A 23,331-nucleotide genomic window follows, 5' to 3' on the forward strand; every position below is an offset into this window, starting at 1 on the left:
AGACAACAGACTCTGTGTCACGTGGTGGAGGCTCCCTATGGTCTGTAACATTCAACAACACTGTGGCAAACACTATCAAAAGACTCTGATATCAGCCTGATTTCCCCCACAATTCCCTACTCTCTGGCCTTCGGAGAAGGAGCAGGGAACACAGAGACCATGGGTTTCCCACAGGAGTAAATGTTATATACTAACATGAAGAGATACCAAGACAATAGAGACTGTCAGAGACAAATGGAAGGGTGTGTTCATTGGACAGATGTCTTAGAAAGGATCAAACGAATGGGAAAGAGGGCATTCCACACAACTTTGAGTTATCAAGATGAAGACCTAAGGGTGGCATTTCCTCTTAATGTAGCATAGGCAGTGTAGAGCACACTTTTCTCACTACTCTGGTTGGTCAGAAGGCTAGCCCTATATAGTCCAAGCAGCAAGGGCATAGTAAGATGTGGACTTTCTCCATAGATGTGGGCTGTGAATGTCATTAGCTCTACTTATGATCTCAAGAACTTGGTGTTCCCAGCAAGATAGTAGGTGACTGGCTTTGCTCCAGCTTGACAGCTGAGGTAGACTCGAGAGAGAGTCAGCTGGGCTAAGGAAGCCAGACAATTCCATGGTCTAGAACCAACAGCCAGGCCAGTCCCTCACCAGAATGAAGTTTTCTGGATTTCTGAGCATTCTCGTGCTGTTTGGCCTATTTGCAAATATCCAGGGACCTGGCCTGACTGACTTGCTGTTTCCCAGTAAGTACTGGTTTTCTGCTGTTGTCTGGGAGAAAGGGAAGACCAGGATCAGTTCCTCAGGTTCCGATTGCCTTTCTGTATCTTCTCCCTGGACGTGACATGGGAGAGGAAGGAGACACTTACAAGGTCTCTTCCGTGTGGTGTCCTTTGTGTTACTCCAGGGACAAGGGTCTGAGAAAACACTCCCTAAAGGGCCTTTGAAGAGGTGTCTTCTTTGGGGAGAAGAATCATGGATCCAGCATTTATGGAAAGAGCCCTCAGCTCTCAAGTTCCTTTGTCGGGAACTCTAGGGTCCGAATTGGTGGGTTGAATGCTGGTAGCTAGGAGGTCTTGAGAAAAATATTTAAATTTCATGTAGGCTCTCTGAAACTTGATTTCTTCATTTTAAGAGAATTTTGGCCCTAAGCTTTGTGACAAAGACACGGGGCGGAGAGTGCAGTGTCTTGCCTGGTAGCTGCTCTGCCGTCGTTATGTAGTAGTTGTTGTATTTGCTGTCTCACTAATCCTCGTCACAGCTCCGTGAGGGTAAGTCCTAGCAACATCCCTATTTTATCCTTTTAATTTAAAAAAGATAGTTTTTAAACATTAAAATACAGTATCATTTTCCCTCTTCCTTCTCCTCCCTCCAATTCCTCTCATGTACCCTCCCCCTACACACAGCCTTTCGAAATAATGGTCTCTTTTTCTTTAATCTCTGTTGTTATATGTATATCACTGTGTGTGTGGTGTTTATGGTGTGTGTGTGTTTGAGTGTGTGTGTTTCTGTGTATGTGCCTAAATAAATAAATACACAATGCTGGGTCTGTTTAGTGTTTCTTGTTTATATGTGATTTCAGGGCTGAATACTGGTATTGGATAAGCAATTAGGGGGCTCTTCCCTGGGAAAGACTTTTTCTCCTGCTCTCAGCATCCCTTAGTTGCATGTAGCTCTTTGTCCAATTCCCCTCTTTAAAGATGAGGAAACTAGAAGACATAGGATTTAAATAATTTGCCCAGGATTACACGGCTACCAGCATTCAACTTACCAAATATTTTTCTAAGGTAATATTTTTGTTAATCCATTGCAAATTTTATGCAGTGTATTTATGATCATGTTTATTCTCCCCCACACATTCATCCCCGTAGAGTTAGAATTCCAAAACCCAGCCGTGGCTGCGGAGGAATCGCTGTACAACGTCGCCCTCCAGAGGAACTTACAAACAAGGCTACGGCAAGACTGACTAGTTAGAACAGCCTAAGGTAGCGCTCTAGGCGAGGGGGTTTCGCTCCCAGAGAGGCCTTCCCCGAGTCTTGAGACAGTTCCAGTTGTTAGGATATGGAGGAGGTGCTTCGGATGTCTAGTGCCTAGAAGTCAAGGTTGTTGCTAAAGGTCCTACAAAGCACAAGGCAGTTTCCACAGCCAACAGGTGATTATCCAGTCTAAATACCACCAGTGGTTGAAAATGTCTGCTCCCGCGGCTTGGGGTAGACCAAGGACGGAGGGAAGAAGGGAGAGAGTGGGGGTGTTTGAAGAGGTTCGGGGTGTAGTGTGGGAAACACGAGTGAGGGAAAGGATTCCTCCAGGGTGAACAAACTTGAACATATGCTTCCCTGAACCCCGCAAACTGAAAGCCCCAAGACTCAAAGACTGCCTCCTCCTTAGGGAGATGTCCCCGATTCAGAGAGCGCTGCGAACTCAAAGAAAGGGACCTGTGCTCCAGGGACAGGGATTGCCAGAGGAAAGAGAAGTGCTGTGTCTTCAACTGCGGAAAGAAATGTGTAGACCCCCAACAAGGTAACACCACAAGCCTTCTACCCACGGCTCCTCTCCTGCCCACCTGGGCTGCCATTGCCACGGCTCACTGAGGGGTTGTATTTAGGTAAGGTTGATGGATTTAGGGTCTTGCGATTTAGATTTGTTACAGTTCCTGATGTGGTGTGTGGCAGTGATGTTCTTATCCCAGCAGGTAATGTGAGAGCCTCGGTTTTCCCCAAATAAATGATGGGTGCATGAGTGGGATTGAATCAAACTATTTCTTTTTCTTTCTTTTTTTTGTTTTGTTTTGTTTTTTGTTTTTCAAGACAGGGTTTCTCTATAGCTTTGGAGCCTATCCTGGAACTAGCTCTTGTAGAACAGGCTTGTCTTGAACTCTCAGAGATCCTCCTGCCTCTGCCTCCCGAGTGCTGGGATTAAAGGTGTGCGCCACCACCGCCTGACTAAACTGTTTCTGGATGATTTTTCACTGCCATAATTTTCTGAGTCCCCACCTGGCCATTGTCATCCTAACATATGCTCACATTATCAGTGACAAGCAAAGCGATTTATCTTCCTAACTTTTGACTGCTAATCAGTTGCCTCTCTGTCCATATAAATTGGACTACATACTAGGAAACATGCCTTGACATTCCAGACCAGAGCTGCAATTTCAACTCTGGCTCTACCACCTCTCTGGACTCCCAAAAGGCTATCCGAAAGAGAGTCTTCATTTCTTTCTTACTTTTTTTTTTTAGAGTGAGATTGAAATATTTATTCAGGGGGCTATGAAGGGGAAGGGGGAAAGGGGGAGAGAGAGAGAGAGAGAGAGAGAGAGAGAGAGAGAGAGAGAGAGAGAGAAACGGGGAGACGCGTGCAACCCCGAGAGAGGACTGTAAGTCGAGTCTTCATTTCTTTAGAAATAGTTACAGAGTGTTTCAGATGCCCACTTTTTCAGTTCATTTTGTGTTAATAAAATGTACGAGACAGGTTAATTATGAAGAAAAGGGGTTTATTTAAGTCAGTTTTTGAGGCTGGGACCACACATCACGGCAGGGAGTAGCATAGACCTCATAGGAGATAATGGGCGGGAAAGGGCACACAGTCAACGGAAACCAAGAGGGGCTTAGGGTTCTACAATCATTTTGGAGGACATGTTCCAGTTAATCTGGGAGTCTTCCAAGAGACCTCTTGAAGGTACCATAACCCTGTCGACCAAGACTTGAGGGGGACACACATAATCGTTCTCAGACCACAGTGTCTGTAATAGCACCCAACTTGTTCAGTGTTGTCAGGGCTACTACAAAAAGCCTCGGGGTAAACAAACTCAGAGTTGAGTGCAGAATAAAGAGTAGCAGTAAAAGTGAGGCTGATGAGGCTCACCAGGGAGTGGCTTGCAAAGACCTCGGTGGGGGATCCCAGGGAGGCAGAGTGAGCATGACCCTAGTCACTTGGAAAGGCCTTTTGTGTGTTCGGATCATATGGTCCCAGTCTGATGGGCTCGAAGAAAGACTCTCATCTTAATCCCAAGAACCACAGGCTCAAAGATCATCTTATTCCTGAGAACCAGAGCTGGAAGACGAAGAAAAAGCAAGCAATGGCGTGACCAATATGTGTGACCCTCCAGAGCGTGGGAGGGTGACTGGAGGGCTTCCTAGAAAGGGGAAGTGATGGATTCAACCAGAGACAGCGCAGTGAAGGAAAGAGCGGGTGGCATTTGGAAAGTACCGAGGAGTGTGGGATGCGTCAGCATAGTAGAGTGGGCAGACAAGGTGACATGTCAGGGTCTGACTCCAGACTTCCTAAATTGGATCTCAGATCCAGTTTTTAGCGTCTTTTTAAAAATCTTGAACAAATAAATAATTTTTTTTTCTGTGTGCCTCCATTTCTTTACATGATGAAAGGGTTCATGCCAACGACTCTTTAGCTCCCTTAGAGTTCTCAGAGCAATGCCAGACACAGGGGAGAGCCACCTGAGGCCCATTAGTTTAAACGGTTCATCTTCCTGGCTTGAGAACTCAACAGGAGTGATCACGTGTCTTTTCTGTCTCTGAAAGCATCCAGCAAATGGTAGGTATGCAGGAATGATTTACTCAGTTCTGGTCAGGGTACACCTTCTCCTCTAACGCTCCATAAAGCTCTGTACCATGCCAGCCCGCCTGCTGGGCATCAGAACCCCCAAAGGAAAGCAGACATAATCCCTGAGCACTGGAAATTCGGAATCCCAGGAACAAGACTGGAGACATTTTTAAGAATGACAACTGAACACACAAGCTTCAAAACCAAGATAGGGAAATGCGGGCTTGACTCAGGCAGCTGTCATGCGGTGGGATACGGCGTGGAGTTAAGAGTCATCGCAGAGGAACTGATTTTTGATAAAGACTTCCGAAGAAAGAATAAGCATTCTGCTAGCAGCAATGGTGCGGACGGTTGTACAGCTGTATGGCGGCGCAATGGAGCAAGGTGTGCTGACTTGAAAATCGCCTTAGCATGGGGCTCGACAGGATCCCTCGACAGAAGAGGCCAGAACCAGGCACAGGAGCCAGAAGACGAAGGACCTTGTGCGTGACAGAAGAATCTTGTCGTGAAGCCGAGGTCTTAACACACGGCCTGACATGATCAGTTTGTTTTCAAATCCATTCGCTCCTCCTCCCTGGTGATCAGAAGAGCATTTCGTGGCATCTTTTCTCTCCGTCCACTTTTTCATGGGCTGTGGGATGGAACTCAGGTCCTCTGGCTTACATACTAAGTGCCTATATCTCCCTGGCTCATGAGTGAGAACTTAATTACACATCTCTATTAATATCTGGTGGCTTGGTGGCAATTTTTGGCATCCCATGACTTGTAGGTATATCATTCTGATCTCCACTTTCAAGTCCACACGGTATCCTCCCTGTGTGTGCATCTCTGTCCAAACTCACTCCTTCCATGTTCCAATATGCAACCACCTCAATTGATTGTGTCGACAGGCCGAAGACACAGTTCAATAATACAGCACTTGCCTAGCATGCATGAGGTCTCCAGTTTATTCTCAGTATCCCCAAAACTAGGGCACGGAGGGTGTCACCTGTGAGGCAATTCTTTCACCATGCTGTGACAAAACACCCAACAGAAACAACTAATGTACAAAAGGTTTCTTTTGGTTCATGACTTTAAAAGGCCTCTTATGTCACCTTGGAAACAGCATAGTGGAGTTTGTGGTGTCGGAAGCATGTGGTGGAGAAGGGGGGCTAGGCTTAGGAACCGGCTTAGGAACTGGGCTTTGGCTATAACCTTGAAAAGCCCTCCCTTAGTGACCCACTTCCTCCAGCCAGGTTCCACCTCCTAACAGGTCCCACAGCATGCACCCACAAATTATCATCCCCCAAAATGACAAGTGTTCAAAATGTAAGTTTGTGGGGAGACATTTCATGTTCAAACCATAAGCACCAGCAAAGATCCGACCTCTGGGGATGTAGATACTCACCATCGTGTCTCCCAGCAAGCAGGTGCAGTGTATGTGTGGTGCTGAACCCCTAGAGTGTGAGAAGACAGCGGCTTCACAGTGGCTCTCAGGGAAAGGAATGGCATTGTTCTGTTTTGGGTCGCATACTCTTGAGTTCTCAACCCTGGGCTCTCTCTGCAGATATCTGCAGCCTTCCCAAGGACTCGGGCTACTGCTTGGCTTATTTCCCTCGTTGGTTTTATAATAAAGAAAACAGCACGTGCCAACTCTTCATCTACGGCGGCTGCCAGGGAAACAACAACAACTTCCAATCTCAAAGTCTGTGCCAGAACATCTGCCAAAAAAAAAGTGAGTCTTGGAGGCGCCACCTAACATCCCCGCCAGGGCCATCTGGGAGGTGTGGGTTGGCCTGTCCCAAAGCAGCTAGGTCCTTCACAGACCTGGCAGAATTAGATCTGATCAGGATCTGGGGAGGGTTGATCTGATCAGGATCTGGGGAGGGTTGATCTAATCAGGAGCTGGGGAGGGTTGGGGGAGGACAGGACGGTACTGCGGCCCTCTGGAAACTGGAGATGGGAAGGTATGGGGGAGTTAGCAAACAAAAAGGGATTTAGGGGGTGGAAGGGGATGTAGAAGGGTTCCAAAGACCAACTGCAAAATGATCAGTGTCCAGCCCCACCCGGGAACGCTGGCCAGGGAACCATCCCAGGCCAGCAACTTCTTCACCCCATTTTGCCAGCAATCCAATTCTGTCCGTTTTTCCTTGAAAGAACAAAATGACTGGTTTTAATATGCTTTGGAGTTCGCATACAAAGTAATAAGTTTCGTTATATTTTTACCCCTAGATGTTTGCACTTTGCTTACACCCAACTGCCATCGACAAATCCCACTTTGAATCCCCTCCCCTGGAAAGATGTAGAGACATGACTCAGACTCCAGAGGTAAACTGAGCCCAAGATTCTCAGTTCTATCTTGTATCTGTGTTCTCAACAGGCTCTTCCCCCTGAATAGGGGACATGCTGCAAAAAAACATCAGGATTTGGCTTCTGCTCCAAGCTCTGTATACCTGCTGGCTCCTCCAGAATGGTTTCTGGTGACTGCTCCAGGCGCTCCAAGGCGTTAGGTCTTCCCAACATTGAACCCCAGGATGCCTCCCCTCCCACCATCTCCAGTCCCTAATTATAATACCTTCCCTTAGGATCCCCTAACAGCGCCTCGACTGCTCAGCTCTACCGGCACGTAAACTCCCTGTTTATGTCCGTGTAGCCCTCAACTTTATTCAGTAAAGTATTTGGCTTCACCCTGTGCCTCTGAGACTGGGTAATTCACACATCTTCAGTGTGGGGAGAATGAGGAAATGGGAAAGCTTCTGGTGACATCACTCAAGGGCTTGTGGACACCACATCCTTAAAAACTGGGAAGCCAAGGGATCTTGTTTTGTTTTGTTTTGTTTTCTCCTCTGTCTAAGGTCAGTGGGTAGTGACTCTAGGACAAAGGAAGGGGTTAAGGGGCATCTTTGGGAAATTCCCCCAAGAAACACTAGATGGAGACTGTGGCAGGTGATTCACAGGGAGAGGGGGTGTACACGGCAGCAGGAACTGTTGCTGCCGCACCTCAACATACTTGGTTCCCAGCCAATAACCTGCAACAGCAAACGTGTTCCAGTGCACACTTTTTTCCATCTAATTTTTTTTTAAATTGCTGTATTTTAAATTGGTTGCTGCTGGGAATGGTAACACACTCCCACTAGGTATATTTTAGAGAGTCATGTGAACCAATAAAACATACCTCCAAATTTTCCTCGTCTGTCTCCAGTAACAGGGGTGCTGATACTGGTCCAGTGGTCCCCCATTGTCCCTGGATGACTGAGGCATTCAACCCCGCACCCACATTCCAGAATGTTCCACATTCAAGTTGAGTAGGCTCCAAGGGATCCAAAAAAAAAAAAATTGTGGGTCAGAAAGTAGAGTGAAACTTTGGCATACGACAGGATGCAATTCAACCACAAGAATGGGGAACTAACACAGTGTTCTGCTGTGGGTGAGCATACACTGGTGGCTGGGGACGTGGCTTAGAGCGTGCCACACAGGCGTGAGTTCCTGAGTTCAAATCCCCAGAACCCATATAAAATCAGGCAGGGTAGCACATACCTGTAATTACAGTGCTTCTTCATTGAGATGGGCACAGAAGATGGAGGAATCGCAGAAGCTTGTGGATCAGCTGTCCTGGAGAATATGCAGAGTGGGGGCAGGGCCTGGGCAACAAGGATACCTTGCCTTAAACAAGGTAGAAGAGGAAATCCTACATCAGAGATTGTCCATAGGAACACACACACACACACACACAGAGAGAGAGAGAGAGAGAGAGAGAGAGAGAGAGAGAGAGAGAACTGTGTAATTCCATTTACACGAAATATCTAGAATAGGAGTTGGGCATGGTGGTTCAGGCCTGTATTCACAGATACTCAGGAAGCAGAGGCAGGAGGATTACAGGTTATCTTGCCTAGGCAAGATAGTAGAAGCTTGCGTGAATTCTTAAAAATAAAAAAAATTAAAAAAAAGGAAAAAGACGGCTCGATTAGGAATGTAGCTCAGAGGTAGGGCATTTGTTGGTGTGAGGCCCTGGACTGAAACCCCACCATGGGCAAAGAAAAACACAGCAGGAAACAGTCTGAGGGGCTGGAGGGATCGGAGGCTAGAGAGTGATTGCTCGTGGGATGAGGTTTACAGCTAGAGTGATAAAAACACTTTGGAGCCAGTAGATATGGCCCACAGACGTGTGAACGTACTAACGAGAGAAGATAAATTCCATATTTGCAAAAGGCTGATTCCTTCCTGGAGGAATTCGGCCACAGGTGTTTGAGATGCACGCCATGGAAACAGCTCTTACAGCTGCAGGTGGAGTCCTAGGTGAGTCAAGTGGAGCTGGCTGCAGCCAGCATCCCTGCCTCAGTCTCCCATTGCACTGCTCACATGTGTCCACACTGCGTCCACTCCCTCACTAATGCTCCAAGACCTGAGTGGAGGGAATATTCCAGAACTATCAGAGAGCCTCTTGGTCCCCCCTGCAGTTGACTCTGAGCCACTGCTTCCCATGGCCTCTGCTAACCTGCTCTTGGGGCACAGGCCCTCAGAGCCACTACTTTCCTGCCTTCAAGACGCCCTCACCTATCCAGATGCTCACCAGGAACCTTAGGTTTGTGCCCACCTAACAGTCTTTACTCTTGGATGGTGGCAGAAGAAGACAAGTGGGTCAAAAACAAGAGAGAGAAAAACCAAAGAGAGTTGAAGGGTAAGGGGACAGAGACTCGGGCAGAGTCATTGAAAATGAGAAAAAGGACACACAGGGCAAAAACACAGATAATTAGGCCAGAGAGGGAGACAAGATGTAGCCAAGGCAGGATGTAGCTCGACTGATTTAATGCTGGCCTAGCATGCCTGAAGCCCCCAGCCTCAGTCCCACATAAACCGGGGGAGGTGATGCAGGTCTGTAATCCCGGCACTGGGGAGGTGATGCAGGTCTGTAATCCCGGCACTGGGGAGGTGATGCAGGTCTGTAATCCCGGCACTGGGGAGGTGATGCAGGTCTGTAATCCCGGCACTGGGGAGGTGATGCAGGTCTGTAATCCCGGCACTGGGGAGGTGATGCAGGTCTGTAATCCCGGCACTGGGGAGGTGATGCAGGTCTGTAATCCCGGCACTGGGGGGGGGGTGGATACAGAAGGGGCAGAAGTCGTCTACTTCATAGCAGGTTTGAGACCAGCCAGGGATAGATGGGATCCTGTCTCAAAAGAGAGATGGGTGGAGAGAGGAGTAAATGGAGAAAGAAGGGAGGATGAGGGGGAAGGAGGCAGGAGAAAGAAAGCATTGCTGGGCTCTGGTGCACGCCTTTAATCCCAGCATTCAGGAGGCAGAGGTAGGTGGATCTCTGTGAGTTCCAGCCCAGCCTGGTCTACAAGAGCTAGTTCCTGAAGAAGAGAGGAATCACAGAGAAAAAGGACTAGGGTATTCCCAAATGCCAATTTGCCCCTGGAAAAGGAAGGTTCTGGAATCACATAACCTTGCTAAGAGATTCTAGAAGACTCCAAGCAAGTGCACCCCTTTCCCTAGTAGGCCAGAGAGCCAGAGACCTCAGTTTGCAGAGGCCCAGACCAGAGAGTCAGAGGCCTTTCCTCCACAGTGTGACTGTGGGTACAGCTAGGCCACGGATGGCCTCCGGGAGGGAACATGACTGGCTCGTGTCCAGAGTTGCTTCCTTGACAGTTGGGGCACAGAGCCTCAGAGCAGAAGCCGGAGCCACTGACCAGTTCCACCCAGATTAATGCCTCTAGCCAGACAACTGCTTCTTAAGATGAGACTCTGGGAACTTCTGCCATTCCTGGTTCCCTTCATCTTCTTGTGGGGCATCCAGGAACCTGAGCTGGCGGAGGGGTTCTTTACGAGTAAGTACTGGGGTACAGTTCTTAATATGGAGAGAAGTAGTTTGATGGGGTCAAAGAACAAAACACACTGCAGATGAGAGGGTTTTCCCAGTCCCAGACCCTGGTGGGAGTGAGATGTTTGGGGTCACTGTTTCCCCATCATCCTGGAGAGGTGCCCTGGGTGACACAGGGGCCTCTGTCTATGACAGCTGACTCCCCACCTTTATAAGGCATTCTTCATAGAGGTGCCAGGACTGGTGTGCATTAAAAGGATATTGGGAATTAAATAGACAAAAGAATTTCCACTTAGGATGAGCCTCTCCCTAGCACCACCCCAGCAGCTTCCTCGCCTGCCCACTGCAGCTCCCCAAAGCTTTCCTGTATCCACAGGACCTTACCTGTGTGCTGAAGAACAGCCTCCAGGGTCCCTTCAGATGGTGAAGCAGGGAGATTTCATCCTTACCAGCTAAAACACACTGAGCACTTGAAGGTCGTGGGTAAAGTGAGTGATCAGGAGGACGTGTGACAGGAGCAAATTCCAGGTCCACTCCTCGAGAGGTGTGTGACCCTGCGCAAGTCCACAGAGCCTCCCATGCTCTGGATGCCTCTGCTCGCTCTCTGGGACACTGACAGGGCTTACTCAGAATTGTGTACTGAGGAGGAAGGACAAAGGCCAAGGGTTCAGGAAGTCTTTATCGGTAGTAATCACTGTTCTTTTAGCCCAGACATCTTGACCAAGGCTTTTCAAACTTTGTTCCATTAGCCTTCAGGATGACAATCTAGGCAGACACTGAGCTACAGGAGCCAATGGAGCAGGTCCCTCTCTGAGGAATCTAGTAGGGGTGGAGAGAGGGCTGGAGAAGGTTCTGGGGATTAGGTGCTGAGTCGCTGCAGGGGGCGATGGGGCCAGTGCTGTGAAAATCCTGAGCCCCTGAGGGTTGCCTCTCCTAGTGACAGGTGAGGAGCCAACAGGCTTCCTCAGCTCTGCAGTGGTACCCTAGACCCAGGAAGGAAGAACAATATCTCCTTCAACTCCTCAAGGGACCACATCTTTTCCTCCTACAGAAACATGCCCCAGAGTCAGAATAAAGTGCGAAACTGAAGAAAGAAACGAATGCACAAGGCACAGACACTGTCCCAACAAGAAGAGATGCTGCATGTTCAGCTGTGGCAAGAAATGCTTAGACCTCAGACAAGGTACCTCTCCGACCATGAGCTGCCCCTAGTCCCCTGCTTTCAGGTTTCCCCACCCCTTCATGAGGGCTGGTGTTCACCGAGACCCCCATGGCATCTTCTGCCTCATGCAGATCTTGTAGGTACGGGCCACAGGGACCTGTCCTGAAAAAGTTGGCATCTATTTGAGTAAAGGATCTGAGGGAGGTTCTTTTTCCTTTCTGAACCTCATTTCTTCTTAAGATACAGCTGGGTACTGGGTCATGTGACCCCTTGGCTACACTCAGGTGCTGTTCTGAGATGCCAAGTAGCTCTCCAAGTCTCCACGTCTCATCAAGCAGCAACGGTGCATCTGAGTGTAGGATGAGCATGAGACAGGTGTCGGGAGTTCCGGGCTTCTTTGTCCACACCTCGGGCTGACATAAAACCCAGGATGCCTCCCCTCATCGCCTTAGCCTCCTATACTCTTTTTCTCTCTGCTCACGTCCTTGAGTTCCACACAAGACCCTCAAAACTACTCATCCATTTTATCAACCAGCAAATATTTACGGGTGCTCGTGACACCCAGGATGGGCTCCTCAATGAGGCCACCAAAGCATTTCCTGGGGAAGCCACAAGGACTTGGAATCTGAAGGACGGGTAGTGTGCAGGCAAACAAGGGAGGAGTAGCCTTCCAGACACCAGCAAGTGCTCACGGGAAAACCCTGTGCTAGGAGGCATGTGATCAGGCGTGGAAATACTGGGAGGTGGGTTCAGAGAGCACTCGGACATCCAGATGTGATCCTCCCTGTGATCCTAACCCCCGACTGTGGTCTACTCAGGTTCTGGTTGCTGAATCCTGCAATTAAGGCTGACCTCAACCTTGACATCTTCCTGCCTCAGCCTTTGGGTGTCTGGGGTTCTAAGCACACACCACCATATCTGGTGATTCATCTACACTTAACTCCCTCTCTGGTGTGTGCCATCAGGGACTGACTTCACCTCTCCAAGTCTCATACCCTCTACCTACACAATGAGAACAGAACGAGGGCTGCACACCAGAGGAAATGTCAACATGTGTCAAAGGCCAAGACCCATGGCCAACACTTTAATAGCTAAACTTGCGTGATTGTAATGGTATTTTTCAGTGGTGAAATCAGTTGTTCATTAAGTGCTTAAGTTTGGGATCTTTCTTCTCTTCCTTCTTTCTTTTCTTCCTTCCTTCCTTCCTTCCTTCCTTCATTTGTTTATTTATTTCTGAGAACATTCCTGAAACATCCATTTCTTGCCAAAGATCTGCTCAGAACAGCTGTACCAGGCTAAGGTACAGTATTTGCTCACGAAGAACTCAGTTCTCCAGCAGTCAGAAAATATGGATAAATCCACAATAAATCTTCACCACAGACATAAAATAGATGCATTAAAATCAAGAGATAAAGCATGGACCCAGGAGACATCAGAAAGGCATTGATGCTGGTAGTGTTTAGATATTGTAGACATGGTCTTCTGTATAGTTCAGGGCAGCCTTGAAATCACTGCAATCCTCTTGCCTCAGCTTCCCAAGTGCTAGGATGTCAGGCAAATGCCACCTTACCAGGCTACTGGAAGGGTTCTGAAGAATGAATAGAGTGTGCCGTGCTAGCCAGAGCAGCTCGGGCATTGAGCAGGTGTGAAGGCGCGGAGACTGGGGAGTAGGCTGACTTTCAAGGATGATTCGAAAGGATGAGCGTTAGGAGTAGCAAAAGAGAGAAGCTGTGGAGAGGGAGGACACAGACTTTGGGGTTGGAAGATAACTGTCCTGAGCCAGTGCATCAGCTCCTCTGACGTCCAGAGGACTGGAGATGTTTTAACTTAGATGGTGGCCATTCCTGGCAGAGAGGAAAGAGACGGCCATCCTTGCCGTTTATGAGACCACGTCTTCAAGCAGTCATCGTTCAGACGCTGAGGAGAGACAATGGCCATGTCTGCTCCTGGGACGGTCGTGTCCCGACAAGCAAGGCGATTCTTTGTGTTGTCACCCTGCAGCTGAGAAAAAGAAGACCAAAGAGGCTGAAGTGACTGGTCAGATTCCCACGGAACCGGAAGCATAGCTCTGAGCTAGACAAAGAGAGCAGTGGACAGAGGAAGGCGGTGGGGTTGTTCCTGAGGAGACAGGCATCCAAATATCTGTCTCCCATGATTTCCCCACAGACGTGTGCAGTCTGCCACAGGATTCTGGCCCCTGCTTGGCTTACTTTCCACGCTGGTGGTATAATAAAGAAACTGAGGTCTGTACCGAATTCATCTATGGTGGCTGCCAAGGGAATCCTAACAACTTCCAAAGTGAACATATCTGCAGAGTTGTCTGCAGCAAGAAACGTAAGTGCTAACGGTCCCCAGTCTGCATTTTTACTAAAGTTAAACAGCAATCTGAGCATCAGTCCTTTCCAAGGCCTGGGCAGTCCTGGAGGTGCAAATGGAAGGACCTGGGAAAGAGAGGAGGGGAGGGAGACAGTGGGCAAAGGGAAGCCTTCAAGTCTTGGGGGAGCAGTGGGAAAAGAAAGGACACAGGAGCAGGGAGCACCCGACCTAACTCAGAGAAAAAACATGTGAGCTGCCATGGTCACCACACTGAGTTAACAGGTATAAAGTGCTATCAATTAGAAAGTGCGATCTGAGCCCAGCACACCCATCACTTCTGGTTTCCCTGCTTGTCCAAGAATGTGAAAATCATCCATTTGCTGAAAGATCTGGTTCCTACGGTGACTGAAGCCAAGCATCTCCATCCTTACCCTTGTGTCTTACAGGTATGTCTTCCTGGATATCATAAGGTTGAGCTGCAGGAAGCTCCAGGTCTTGGCTCCTAATCTGAAACTTGGTTCTGTGAGCCCAACAGTTGCTCAGATTGGCTGACAGCGGCCAAGCTTTAGCCACTAAGACTCTGGCTGCTCCCACAACAGAACCCCTGAATTTGTTTATTCTCTTTCCCTCATCCCAGTACCTCTTCTAAAGTAATGTCCTTTAACCTTTGACCCCTTCTCAGTGTAAGACCCTATGACCTCAACTTTCAGGACTCTCATTTATTCCTATGAAGATTCTAGTTCCTCCTAATAAAGGATCCTGTGAGTTCTGATGTCTCAGAATCTGAATAACTCCTCTGTTGTCTGCAGGTGTTCACATCTGTTCACAGCCCTCTGTATGCAGATGTTCATATCTGTTCATAGCTCTCTGTATAAAGATGTTCACGTCTGTTCACACCCCTATGTATGCAGATGTTCATGTCTGTTCACAGTCTTTTGTGTGCAGATGCTCACAGCCTTTTTTTCTGCAGTTGTTAACATCTGATGCTCACATCTGTTTGTAGCCCTCTGCATGCACATTTGCATGTTACTATATAGAGACAAAACTTAAGGATCTCTCTCTCTCTCTCTCTTTCACACACACACACACACACACAGTTAGACAAATTTATTAAAGTTTCAGAGTAAAGAATGAATATGCAATATATGTGGTGATTCTGTATACCAATAAAGTTCCACAAGAGGGAAATTTAGAGAATAATCATGTTTTCATCAGTAACAGCAAAACAAACAAGCAAAAAACCAAAGTTCTTCAAATCATCAAAAGGGTAATTAAAAGATATATGCACCAAAAGCCATGAAGTATTTATGAGGAGAATTAAAAAACAAAACATATATATATATATATATATATATATATATATATGAAAAATATCTAAGTTCATAAATAAAAAGATTTCATATAGTCAAAATGCCCAGACTACTTCCAACCTGTTGTGGAATATTCCTTTATACTGTATGAAGGTGTGTCATTGGAATTGGTTTAATAAAAAGCTAAACACCCAATAGCGAGGCAGAAAGTATAGGTGGGACTTCTGGACAAAGAGAACTCTGGGAAAAAAAGGCGGAGTCACCATTCAGACATGGAATAACCAAGATGGGCATAATGGAGATGAGGAAACGAATGTGTGGGAAACTGTAGATTAAAAGACATGGGTTAGCTTCAGTTATAAGAGCTGATGGGACAAGCCTAAGCTAAGACTGAGCTTTCATAATTAATATGTCTCTGTGTCATTTTTGTGATCTAGTGGATCAAAAAGAAAAATCCATTTGCACCAACCATCTATCCATTCCACACAACAAAAGCATTACCACAGAAAAAAGAATAAGGCCCAAATTTAAATTGTTGCCCATAGCAACACCCTAGTGCATCCTAGTGTACACCCTAACTGGGGCAGAGCAGGGCGGAGGGAGTCCCTTCCCAGGGCATTTCCTTCCATAACAGGAAGGGCAATGACTGATGATATCAGACAGTGCTTTCCACTTCTGGGAAAACATGGCATTGAAGGAATCCCGCCAGATTCGCTAAGCGCCTGCGACTCAATCTTACATCCTTCAGTCCCGCTTGGGTTTGCCATACGTGAGTGACTAGAACGAACTGTTCCTGCCCCTGCACCAATGAGAACCTTAGAAATGGCTAGTGTGTGCCCTGTGGTGATAAGATCTGTTCCTAGTTCTGCTCAGGAATGAACATGCAGTTTTCGGGGCTGTGCTCAGAGAACTCCTGCACCGAAGGACCTCAGTGGTGCTGAACGGCCCTATGTCTCTGTGTTACTTCCTCATTGCTGTAGACACCCCCAGGGAAGCAACGGTTGGTTGTTTTCAGGATGAAGGACCCCTCATCTTTCTCTCCTAATGTTCCCCTTGGATCTGCCTCCAGAAGCAGAAATGTATAAGGGAGCTTGGGTAATTTGGAAACAGGGTCATCCAGACTAACCAAAGCACTCCTTTTGTGTCTACATGTGTACAAATGGAAAGTTCTAATAAAAATGTGCTCTCCAAGATCACACAGTAGCACGTCATAACAAAATAAGCTAAAACTTAGCCCGAAAGAGTGGCTAGGGCTGGCATGATGGTGCCAGAGCTGTCACACAGAGAAGGTCTGTCTTGGGAAACAAAATAAAACAAAAAATAAAGGTTCCTTTAGGGACTACTTGTTACTTTGATTTTAATATTTGGCATCTAACTCTCTTTCCTGGAGTTGAAGAATCTTCCTTGGAGTTAAAACCACCTTTTCTGTTAGGGCTGAAAAATCCAGACTCTTAATCTTTATTAATCAAGATCCAGTAAAGAACAGAGAAACAGCAGGGCTGGGAGACAGCGATAGCTCTCTTAGAATCCCCAGGATCCACACATATGGAATAGCGCCAGGCACAAAGGCACTTGTCTGAAATGCCCAGCGCTCCGAGAGGGAGAAGGGAGGCAAAAGCGGGAGAATTCCTGGAAGCATGTGGGCCAGCTGAACTTCTGTCCACAGCAGTGAATGTCCAGAATCCCTGTCTCAAATAAGGTGGAAGGCAAGGACCAGTTCTCAAGGTCATTCTCTGACCTTCACGCTTGTACCATGGCCTGCAGGCAGGAGCAAAGTGTGTGTGGAACACCAACAATACAGACATAGAAAATGAACAACCCAGGAACAAAAGTGGGCACTTGAAACATGGGGTTTATAGTTGCACTGATTGTTGTAGAGTAGGAGGAAGGGAGGGAAACTGAGGCATTATTGCTTCTAGATTTGTAAGCATAGGGATCATTTGATTGGAAGAATCTCTGAGTTCATGGAAGGAACCCAAGGAAAACTGGAGCTGATACTTGTGAAAGAACAGAGGGTGAGATGTGTGTACCTGGCCTCTATCTTCTAGAATGTGCTGTGGCTGGATTCAGACCTTTAAGGGTTCTAATGGTTTGGGGGCGGAAAGGCATGGCCACCTCGAGATGGTATCTAAGGGGAAATAAAAAGAAAAAGAACAGATTTGAAGGATGCCAGAAGTCAGTGAAGGGGCACGTAGCCTGCAGAATCCCATTCCCGATACGCAGAGAACATGGGTTTGTTGTTGAGAGACAGTAGGTATGAAATCAGCATCTTTATTCTCCCAGCCTCCCTTGCGGCCAGGAGGAAATGAGCAAGCAATGCAGGTGATCACTCAGACTCTCCCATCTCAGACACTGCTATGGTTTGACTCTTTTATGAGTCTCACTATGTAGCTTAAGCTGGAGACAGACTGTCACACCCTACGCTAATATCACGTTCTTTGTTTTACCAAATGCAGAGCACATCCCTCTTAATTCATCACATTCATATGTTAGCCCATGCCTGATTCTTCCTATTAATTTTGCTCTGAAGATCCAGTCTTTGTATCTGCCTTTCCTGTTAAATGCTGTCTAGCAATTCACCGTATTTACAATGTGCCCAGTTTTCCTTCCTTTTGCCACTGGCTTCTTCTTTATTGTCTATGTCGATTAGATAGACACTTCACCGTATTAGGTGAAATGAACACATAATCAGTGTTATTTTTAATTCAGTGCTAAAGACCATGGCATGTCAGAAGTGTGACCACCTTGGATCTACTTGATTCAAATCTAAGGGGACTTGCCTATTTCTTTGAACCTCCTACTCAAAATAAATGCAACCCTGAATCTAGGCTGGGTGGCAGTGGCACACGCCTTTAATCCCAGCACTCAGGAGGCAGAGACAGGTGGATCTCTGTGAGTTAGAAGTCATCTTGGTCTACAGAGCGAGTTCCACAGCAGCCAGGACTATCTAGAGAGACACTGTTGCAATTAACTAGTCAGTTAAAAAGGTGGGCTAATGTGCAGATAAAAATGTATAGATGGAGGAAGTAATTTTGATGACAAACTCATTGGAAGATCCATGAAGCATCATGAACCACTGTGTATAAACAAACTCACACTTAGATGCCTTGCTGTGATAAACAAGGAAATATCTGAAAGAAATAGTAGTTCAGTTTTCATCACAAACAAAAAGATACCAGAAATTATTAGAATATATAGTCAAAGTGATTAAGGAGAAAAAGGCTATTAAATAATAATGCTGAAATCGGAGTAATTACCCTCCAATAATAAAGACAAGAGCTGGAGAGATGGCTCAGTGGTTAAGAGCACTTGCTGCTCTTGCAGATGACCTGGGTTCAATTCTCATTACCCATATTAGCAGCTCATAATTTTCTGTAGCTCCAGTTACTTACAGGGCATCCATTCCCTCTTCTGTTCTCATCGGGTACCAGGCATGAATGTGATGCACAGACCTATGTGCAGGCAAGAGACCCATACATGTAGAATAAATGATTTAATTAAAAAAAATGATCCTCATGGGCTTAAAAATCATTGAGAGAAAGTAAATAGAACAACCACGTATGGTGGCACAGACTTTTAATCTCAGGATTAGTGAGGCAGAAGCAGACAGAGCTCTGTGTGTTGGAGACCAGCCTGGTATACAGAGCAAGTTCCAGGCCAGTCAAGGCCACACAAAAAGACCCTGCCTCAAAAACTAACTAAATAAAAAGCAATAATAAAGACAATAGTCAGGCAGAGCGACACAGGCTTTTGATTACAGTGCTCAGAAGACAGAAGTACGCAGAGCTCTGAGTTCTGGGCTAGCCTGGTTCACATAGTGAGACCCTACCCCAAAACAAATAAATCAAGACAGTAACACCTATCAGCAATAACTATTATAGTATATTAAGAACTCCTAGAAGTCAATAACACACAACTAATATAGTAAGAACGTTGGCAAAAGATGGGGCTGAGAAAATAACTTAGGTGGTAGAGTTTCTAAGCCCCCGAGCTCAGTCCTCCATACCACAAAACAAAAGGAACAAGGAACAGAAAAATAAAGAAGGGAAGGAAAGGAAAGGAAAAATGAGTAAAGACCTTAAAAGGCATTTTTGCTGAAAGGATACACAAATTTAGGAGCTGAAGAGGGGCTCAACAGTTAAGAGCCCGTACCCAGGACCTGAGTTTAATTCCCAGCCCCCATGTTAGAGGCTCACAACCACCTGGAACTCCAGCTCAGGGGGACCAATGCCTCTAGCCTCCACAGGCACCCATACTCACAGGAACATACCCCTCAACACATGCATACACACATAACTAAAAATAAGCCAGGAGATGGTTCACACCTTTGACCCCAACACTTTGGAGGCAGGGGCAGGCAGATCTTTGAGCTCAAGTCTAGCCTGATCTACAGAGTGAGTTCCAGGACAGCCAGGATTACACAGAGAAACCCTGTCAGGAAAAAAGCAAAACAAAACAAAACAAAAAACCCAAAGAAATCAAAACAAAAATAAACAAACAAAAAGAAAACAAATAAATTAAATAAAACAACCCTTTTTAAACAAAAGACTATATTGATTTTAAAAAACAAACTTTCATTCTTTTTCTATTTTTTTAGACAGGGTTTCATATGACCCAGGCTGATCTTGAACTCACTATTTAGTAAAGGGTGACCTTGAACTTGTAATCCTCCTGCCCTGACTCTAAGTACTGGGATGGCAAACATAAACTACAGCTTGTTTTTATACTGAACTTTTGTGATTCTTCTTAAATCCACTGAATCTGCTCCTTCTCCACCAAGATGACAGGTTCTGACTTCTGACCACGCGTGTGTTGTTCCCATAACTCGCTGGGGCACCCTGTTGTGATGGAGGCAGCACCTGGCAGTAGGATCAACACAACGTGAGAGACTTGAGAAATGTCTCTTTAACGACCAAGTGGCACAAATCGCTGGGGCTGAACAGGTCGGTGACACAGTTCTGGCTCTGAAACTTAGCAGTTGAATCTTCTTGCGAAATGGAGTGCTTCTGTGTGTTTTCTGTTGCTATAACAAATTGCCTGAGACTGGATGGCTTATTTTAAAAAGGGGTTTGCTTAATCAAAAAAAAAAAAATTGGAAACTGGGGGTGGAGAGGCGGACTGGAGAGGTGGCTCGGTGGCCAAGAGCACTGGCTGCTCTTCCAGAGGTCCTGAGTTCGATTTCCAGCAACCATCCATAATGAGATTTGCTGCCCTCTTCTGGCCTGTAAGCAGACACACAGGCAGAACACTGTATACATAATAAATAGATAGACAGACAGACAGACAATTGGAAACTGAAAGTCCAAGATGAGAGGTCCCATAGGCTTGACTTTCACCACCCCCACCCCAATCAGCTGTGTCACAGGGTGACTGGTGGCATTACAGCAGGAGTACATTTGAAAAGAAGAGAACATATGTTGGACAGGACGTCAGAGAAACTCAGGCTTGTCCTTTCCAAGGATTTATTTCCTTTTAATAACATATGTGTATGTGGAGGGAGTCGTTCACCCGTGTACAGGTGCCCATTGAGGCCACACGCATTGGATTTTCTTGGAGCCGGAGTTACAGGAAAGGTAAGCTGACACCCAGCTTGGATGTCAGGACCCCCAAGTCAGGCCCTGTGTAAACTTCACGGACAAGCAGTGTGTGCAGTGTGTTTTGTGAGGTGGCTGGAAATGCAAAGGCACACCGCTGGTAATAACTGCTGTCCCATTCCTGTTGAAGGAGCTTCAGGACCGACATGGTGGCACATCGACTTCGGAGTTCAGATCAGATATGTCCTGGAGGAGAGAGAGGCTGTGCTTTGCTGGGACTCTCTGTTCCTGCAGCAGCCAGCCCTGGCATGCAGCAGCAGTTAGGGGTTGGTGAGCAGGACACAGAGTCAGCTCCTCCTCCTAGGCCTTTCTCTCCCTGAATAAGACAGCTCCAGACTGCGCCACTGCCGGCAAACACCATGCGGCTCCAGGTCTCCTTCTTGGTTTTCCTGATCCTCGCCTTCTGCCAAGAGCTTTGCTCAGAACCAAGTAAAGGTTGGTATGAAATGGGGGCCTCAACGTAGACCAGGAACCAAGTAGGGACCCTGCAGGACAGAGTCTGTTTCTCGACCAGCAGGACAGGAGCCAGTTCAGGTCTGGCAGGCGTAGTCAGGTATTTGCTGTGTGCCAGGCACCATCCTAGCAGCTGAAGTTACAGCCACCAGTCAAAGACACTGCCTTTAAATTCTAGGGGTAGGGGGAGGAGGCACACAGCATATGTCATAGCACAAGAGACAGTGAAGGAGCCATTGGAAGAGGAAAGTTTGGGCTTGTGATGGTCAAAGTAAGAGCAAGAAGGGGAGGTATATGCTCAGCTTTGATGTGTCTTCCTGACAGGGTCAGGCCCCTTCCTGGGCCACTGTCTCTGCTGCACCTTAAAGTCTGCAGGTGGATAGGGAGGGTCATGAATGTGATGTATTCAGACCTTCTTGTGAACAGGAGGATTCCCTTTGCAAATATTCAGAGCTGGAATATAGCTCAGTGGGGGAACACTTATTAGCATATAGAAACTCTGGGTCCCCCCAAGTCAGTCGCATCAGGGGTCAGTTGCTGGGCCTACTACCTACAAAAATCTAAGCTTCAAAGGTGTTGTCTGGTCTCTTAGAATGTCAGGGTTTTTTTTTTTTCCTCTAGAAGATAAGAACAATGGTTGTGTCTCATTCACACAAACACACACACACACACACAGATGCACCCATACACACATATACCCACCCACACACACACATGTGAATGCACATATAAAACAGTAATTGCAAAACACATCTCACATAGTAAAAAATACAAAGAAGCTTCTAGCACGAGGAGCTCATGGTTATTGTGGTTTTGTTGGGTGTTTGCTGAGACCTCAGAGGCATCCCTGCACTGGGAACTAGGGCTACAGAGTATGTGAGGTTTGTGTTGCTAGGTCTTGTCGCTTAGGAAGAAGAAGATGCTTAGGGACAGTTCACCATTATCCAGTGATTGGTTTTTTGTTTTTTGTTTATTTTTTAGTTTTTGGACTTATCAGTGCTTCTTATTGGCTGTTTTTGTTTGGTTTTGTTCCCTATTTTTGTATTTTGTTGAGATGGGTCTCATTATACAGCTCTGTCTGGCCTGGAGCTCTCTATGTAGACCAGGCTGGCCTCCAACCCATAGAGATTCCCCTGCCTCTGCCTCTCCTGAATGCTGGGATTAGACGTGTGTGTCACTCCCACCCCCAGCCCTCATTACTTCTCTTTAACCTCTCAATGAGCCCCAAAATGTGAACATTACACTCCAGCTTATGGTCAAGAAACTCAGTGTAGAAGAGACAGGTCCTTCATTCAGGGTTACCAGCTAGCAAATGACTGTGTCAGACTTGAAACCCGGCTCTCAGACCCAAGGCCCACCCTTCCCCTGCAGTCCGTCCATTCTGGAACAGACTGTGAGATAGAAGGCAGAGACCTGCAGGGTCTGACTGCAGCAAATCAATTCTGAGGGGGCGAAGGAGATCCAGGGCTCAGCTCCTTGGCCTCACAGACAACCAACTGGAGACTTGGAGATGTGACGTCTCTACAGCCTCACGCAGTCGTGGGTGCGTGGGTGGCAGGGCTTACGTCGAAATCCCAGGCAAGGGAGTTTCACGGCTTGCAGAACTGCAAACCTAGGCTTCTGTTGAGATGGAGAAGTTCGGGTGGGAAGAGGTGGCTGCCATGGAGGGCCTCGGCCTTGCACCTTGTGGCCCTGGAAACCGCCAGCAGAGGGGAGAGTAGCAAAGGGGTGGTGATGGATTTGGCCCCCTTAACCACTCTTCTTCTTCAAGTACACAGAAAGCCCTTACCAGCGATATGCAAACTTCCTATGGAAAAGGGTGAGTGCCGAGCCTCCAAACTGCGATGGCACTATAACATCAAATCCGGCAAGTGCGAGCGGTTTAGCTACGGAGGCTGTGGAGGCAACGAAAACAACTTTCTGAGCAGAAATCAGTGCCGGTTAGCCTGCAGACGTCCCTGATGTGTCAAGCCTGGACAGCGCTCCATGAAGCCAACCTCCCTAGGGGTCCCCTAAGGCTTTTCGTATGTGAATAAAAAAAATGCATTCCTCTAAATACATTTCCCTAAAGTTAATTCTGTCTCAGAAACTGCACAAAAATCTTTCCTTATAAAATACAAGTCCATTGGGAAAATTTAGAAG

At 47.0% G+C, this 23,331-nt stretch overlaps 3 protein-coding genes across 3 annotated transcripts; all 3 read left to right on the top strand.

Annotated features, from left to right (window-relative positions):
- The first annotated feature begins 379 nt into the window (after window positions 1-379).
- On the top strand, window positions 380-7,221 carry LOC125404850 (eppin-like). Its single transcript, XM_048441015.3, has 4 exons — window positions 380-743; window positions 2,386-2,517; window positions 6,101-6,268; window positions 6,914-7,221. Exons 1-4 carry the CDS (start codon window positions 653-655, stop codon window positions 6,925-6,927), a joined length of 405 nt encoding a protein of 134 aa, XP_048296972.1. The 5' UTR covers window positions 380-652; the 3' UTR covers window positions 6,928-7,221.
- Window positions 7,222-10,194: 2,973 nt separating this feature from the next.
- On the top strand, window positions 10,195-21,000 carry LOC125405075 (WAP four-disulfide core domain protein 6A). Its single transcript, XM_087911405.1, has 4 exons — window positions 10,195-10,361; window positions 11,406-11,537; window positions 13,683-13,850; window positions 20,867-21,000. Exons 1-4 carry the CDS (start codon window positions 10,241-10,243, stop codon window positions 20,998-21,000), a joined length of 555 nt encoding a protein of 184 aa, XP_087767531.1. The 5' UTR covers window positions 10,195-10,240.
- Spint3 (serine peptidase inhibitor, Kunitz type 3) lies at window positions 20,951-23,245 on the top strand. Its single transcript, XM_048440852.3, has 2 exons — window positions 20,951-21,171; window positions 22,961-23,245. Exons 1-2 carry the CDS (start codon window positions 21,096-21,098, stop codon window positions 23,149-23,151), a joined length of 267 nt encoding a protein of 88 aa, XP_048296809.1. The 5' UTR covers window positions 20,951-21,095; the 3' UTR covers window positions 23,152-23,245.
- Window positions 23,246-23,331: the final 86 nt, after the last annotated feature.

This window comes from Myodes glareolus, chromosome 10 (assembly GCF_982192425.1).
Source record: "Myodes glareolus chromosome 10, mMyoGla1.1, whole genome shotgun sequence".
Lineage (NCBI taxonomy): Eukaryota > Metazoa > Chordata > Mammalia > Rodentia > Cricetidae > Myodes > Myodes glareolus.

Bases quoted from the DNA above. Each gene is read 5' to 3' on its own strand.
- LOC125405075 (XM_087911405.1), top strand. From the start codon at position 10,241: ATGCCTCTAGCCAGACAACTGCTTCTTAAGATGAGACTCTGGGAACTT. The intron at 11,538-13,682 runs GTACCTCTCCGA...ATTTCCCCACAG, and splicing joins ATGCTTAGACCTCAGACAAG to ACGTGTGCAGTCTGCCACAG. The intron at 13,851-20,866 runs GTAAGTGCTAAC...TTCCTGTTGAAG, and splicing joins AGTTGTCTGCAGCAAGAAAC to GAGCTTCAGGACCGACATGG.
- Spint3 (XM_048440852.3), top strand. From the start codon at position 21,096: ATGCGGCTCCAGGTCTCCTTCTTGGTTTTCCTGATCCTCGCCTTCTGC. The intron at 21,172-22,960 runs GTTGGTATGAAA...TTCTTCTTCAAG, and splicing joins TTGCTCAGAACCAAGTAAAG to TACACAGAAAGCCCTTACCA.
- LOC125404850 (XM_048441015.3), top strand. From the start codon at position 653: ATGAAGTTTTCTGGATTTCTGAGCATTCTCGTGCTGTTTGGCCTATTT. The intron at 744-2,385 runs GTAAGTACTGGT...CCTCCTCCTTAG, and splicing joins GACTGACTTGCTGTTTCCCA to GGAGATGTCCCCGATTCAGA. The intron at 2,518-6,100 runs GTAACACCACAA...CTCTCTCTGCAG, and splicing joins ATGTGTAGACCCCCAACAAG to ATATCTGCAGCCTTCCCAAG.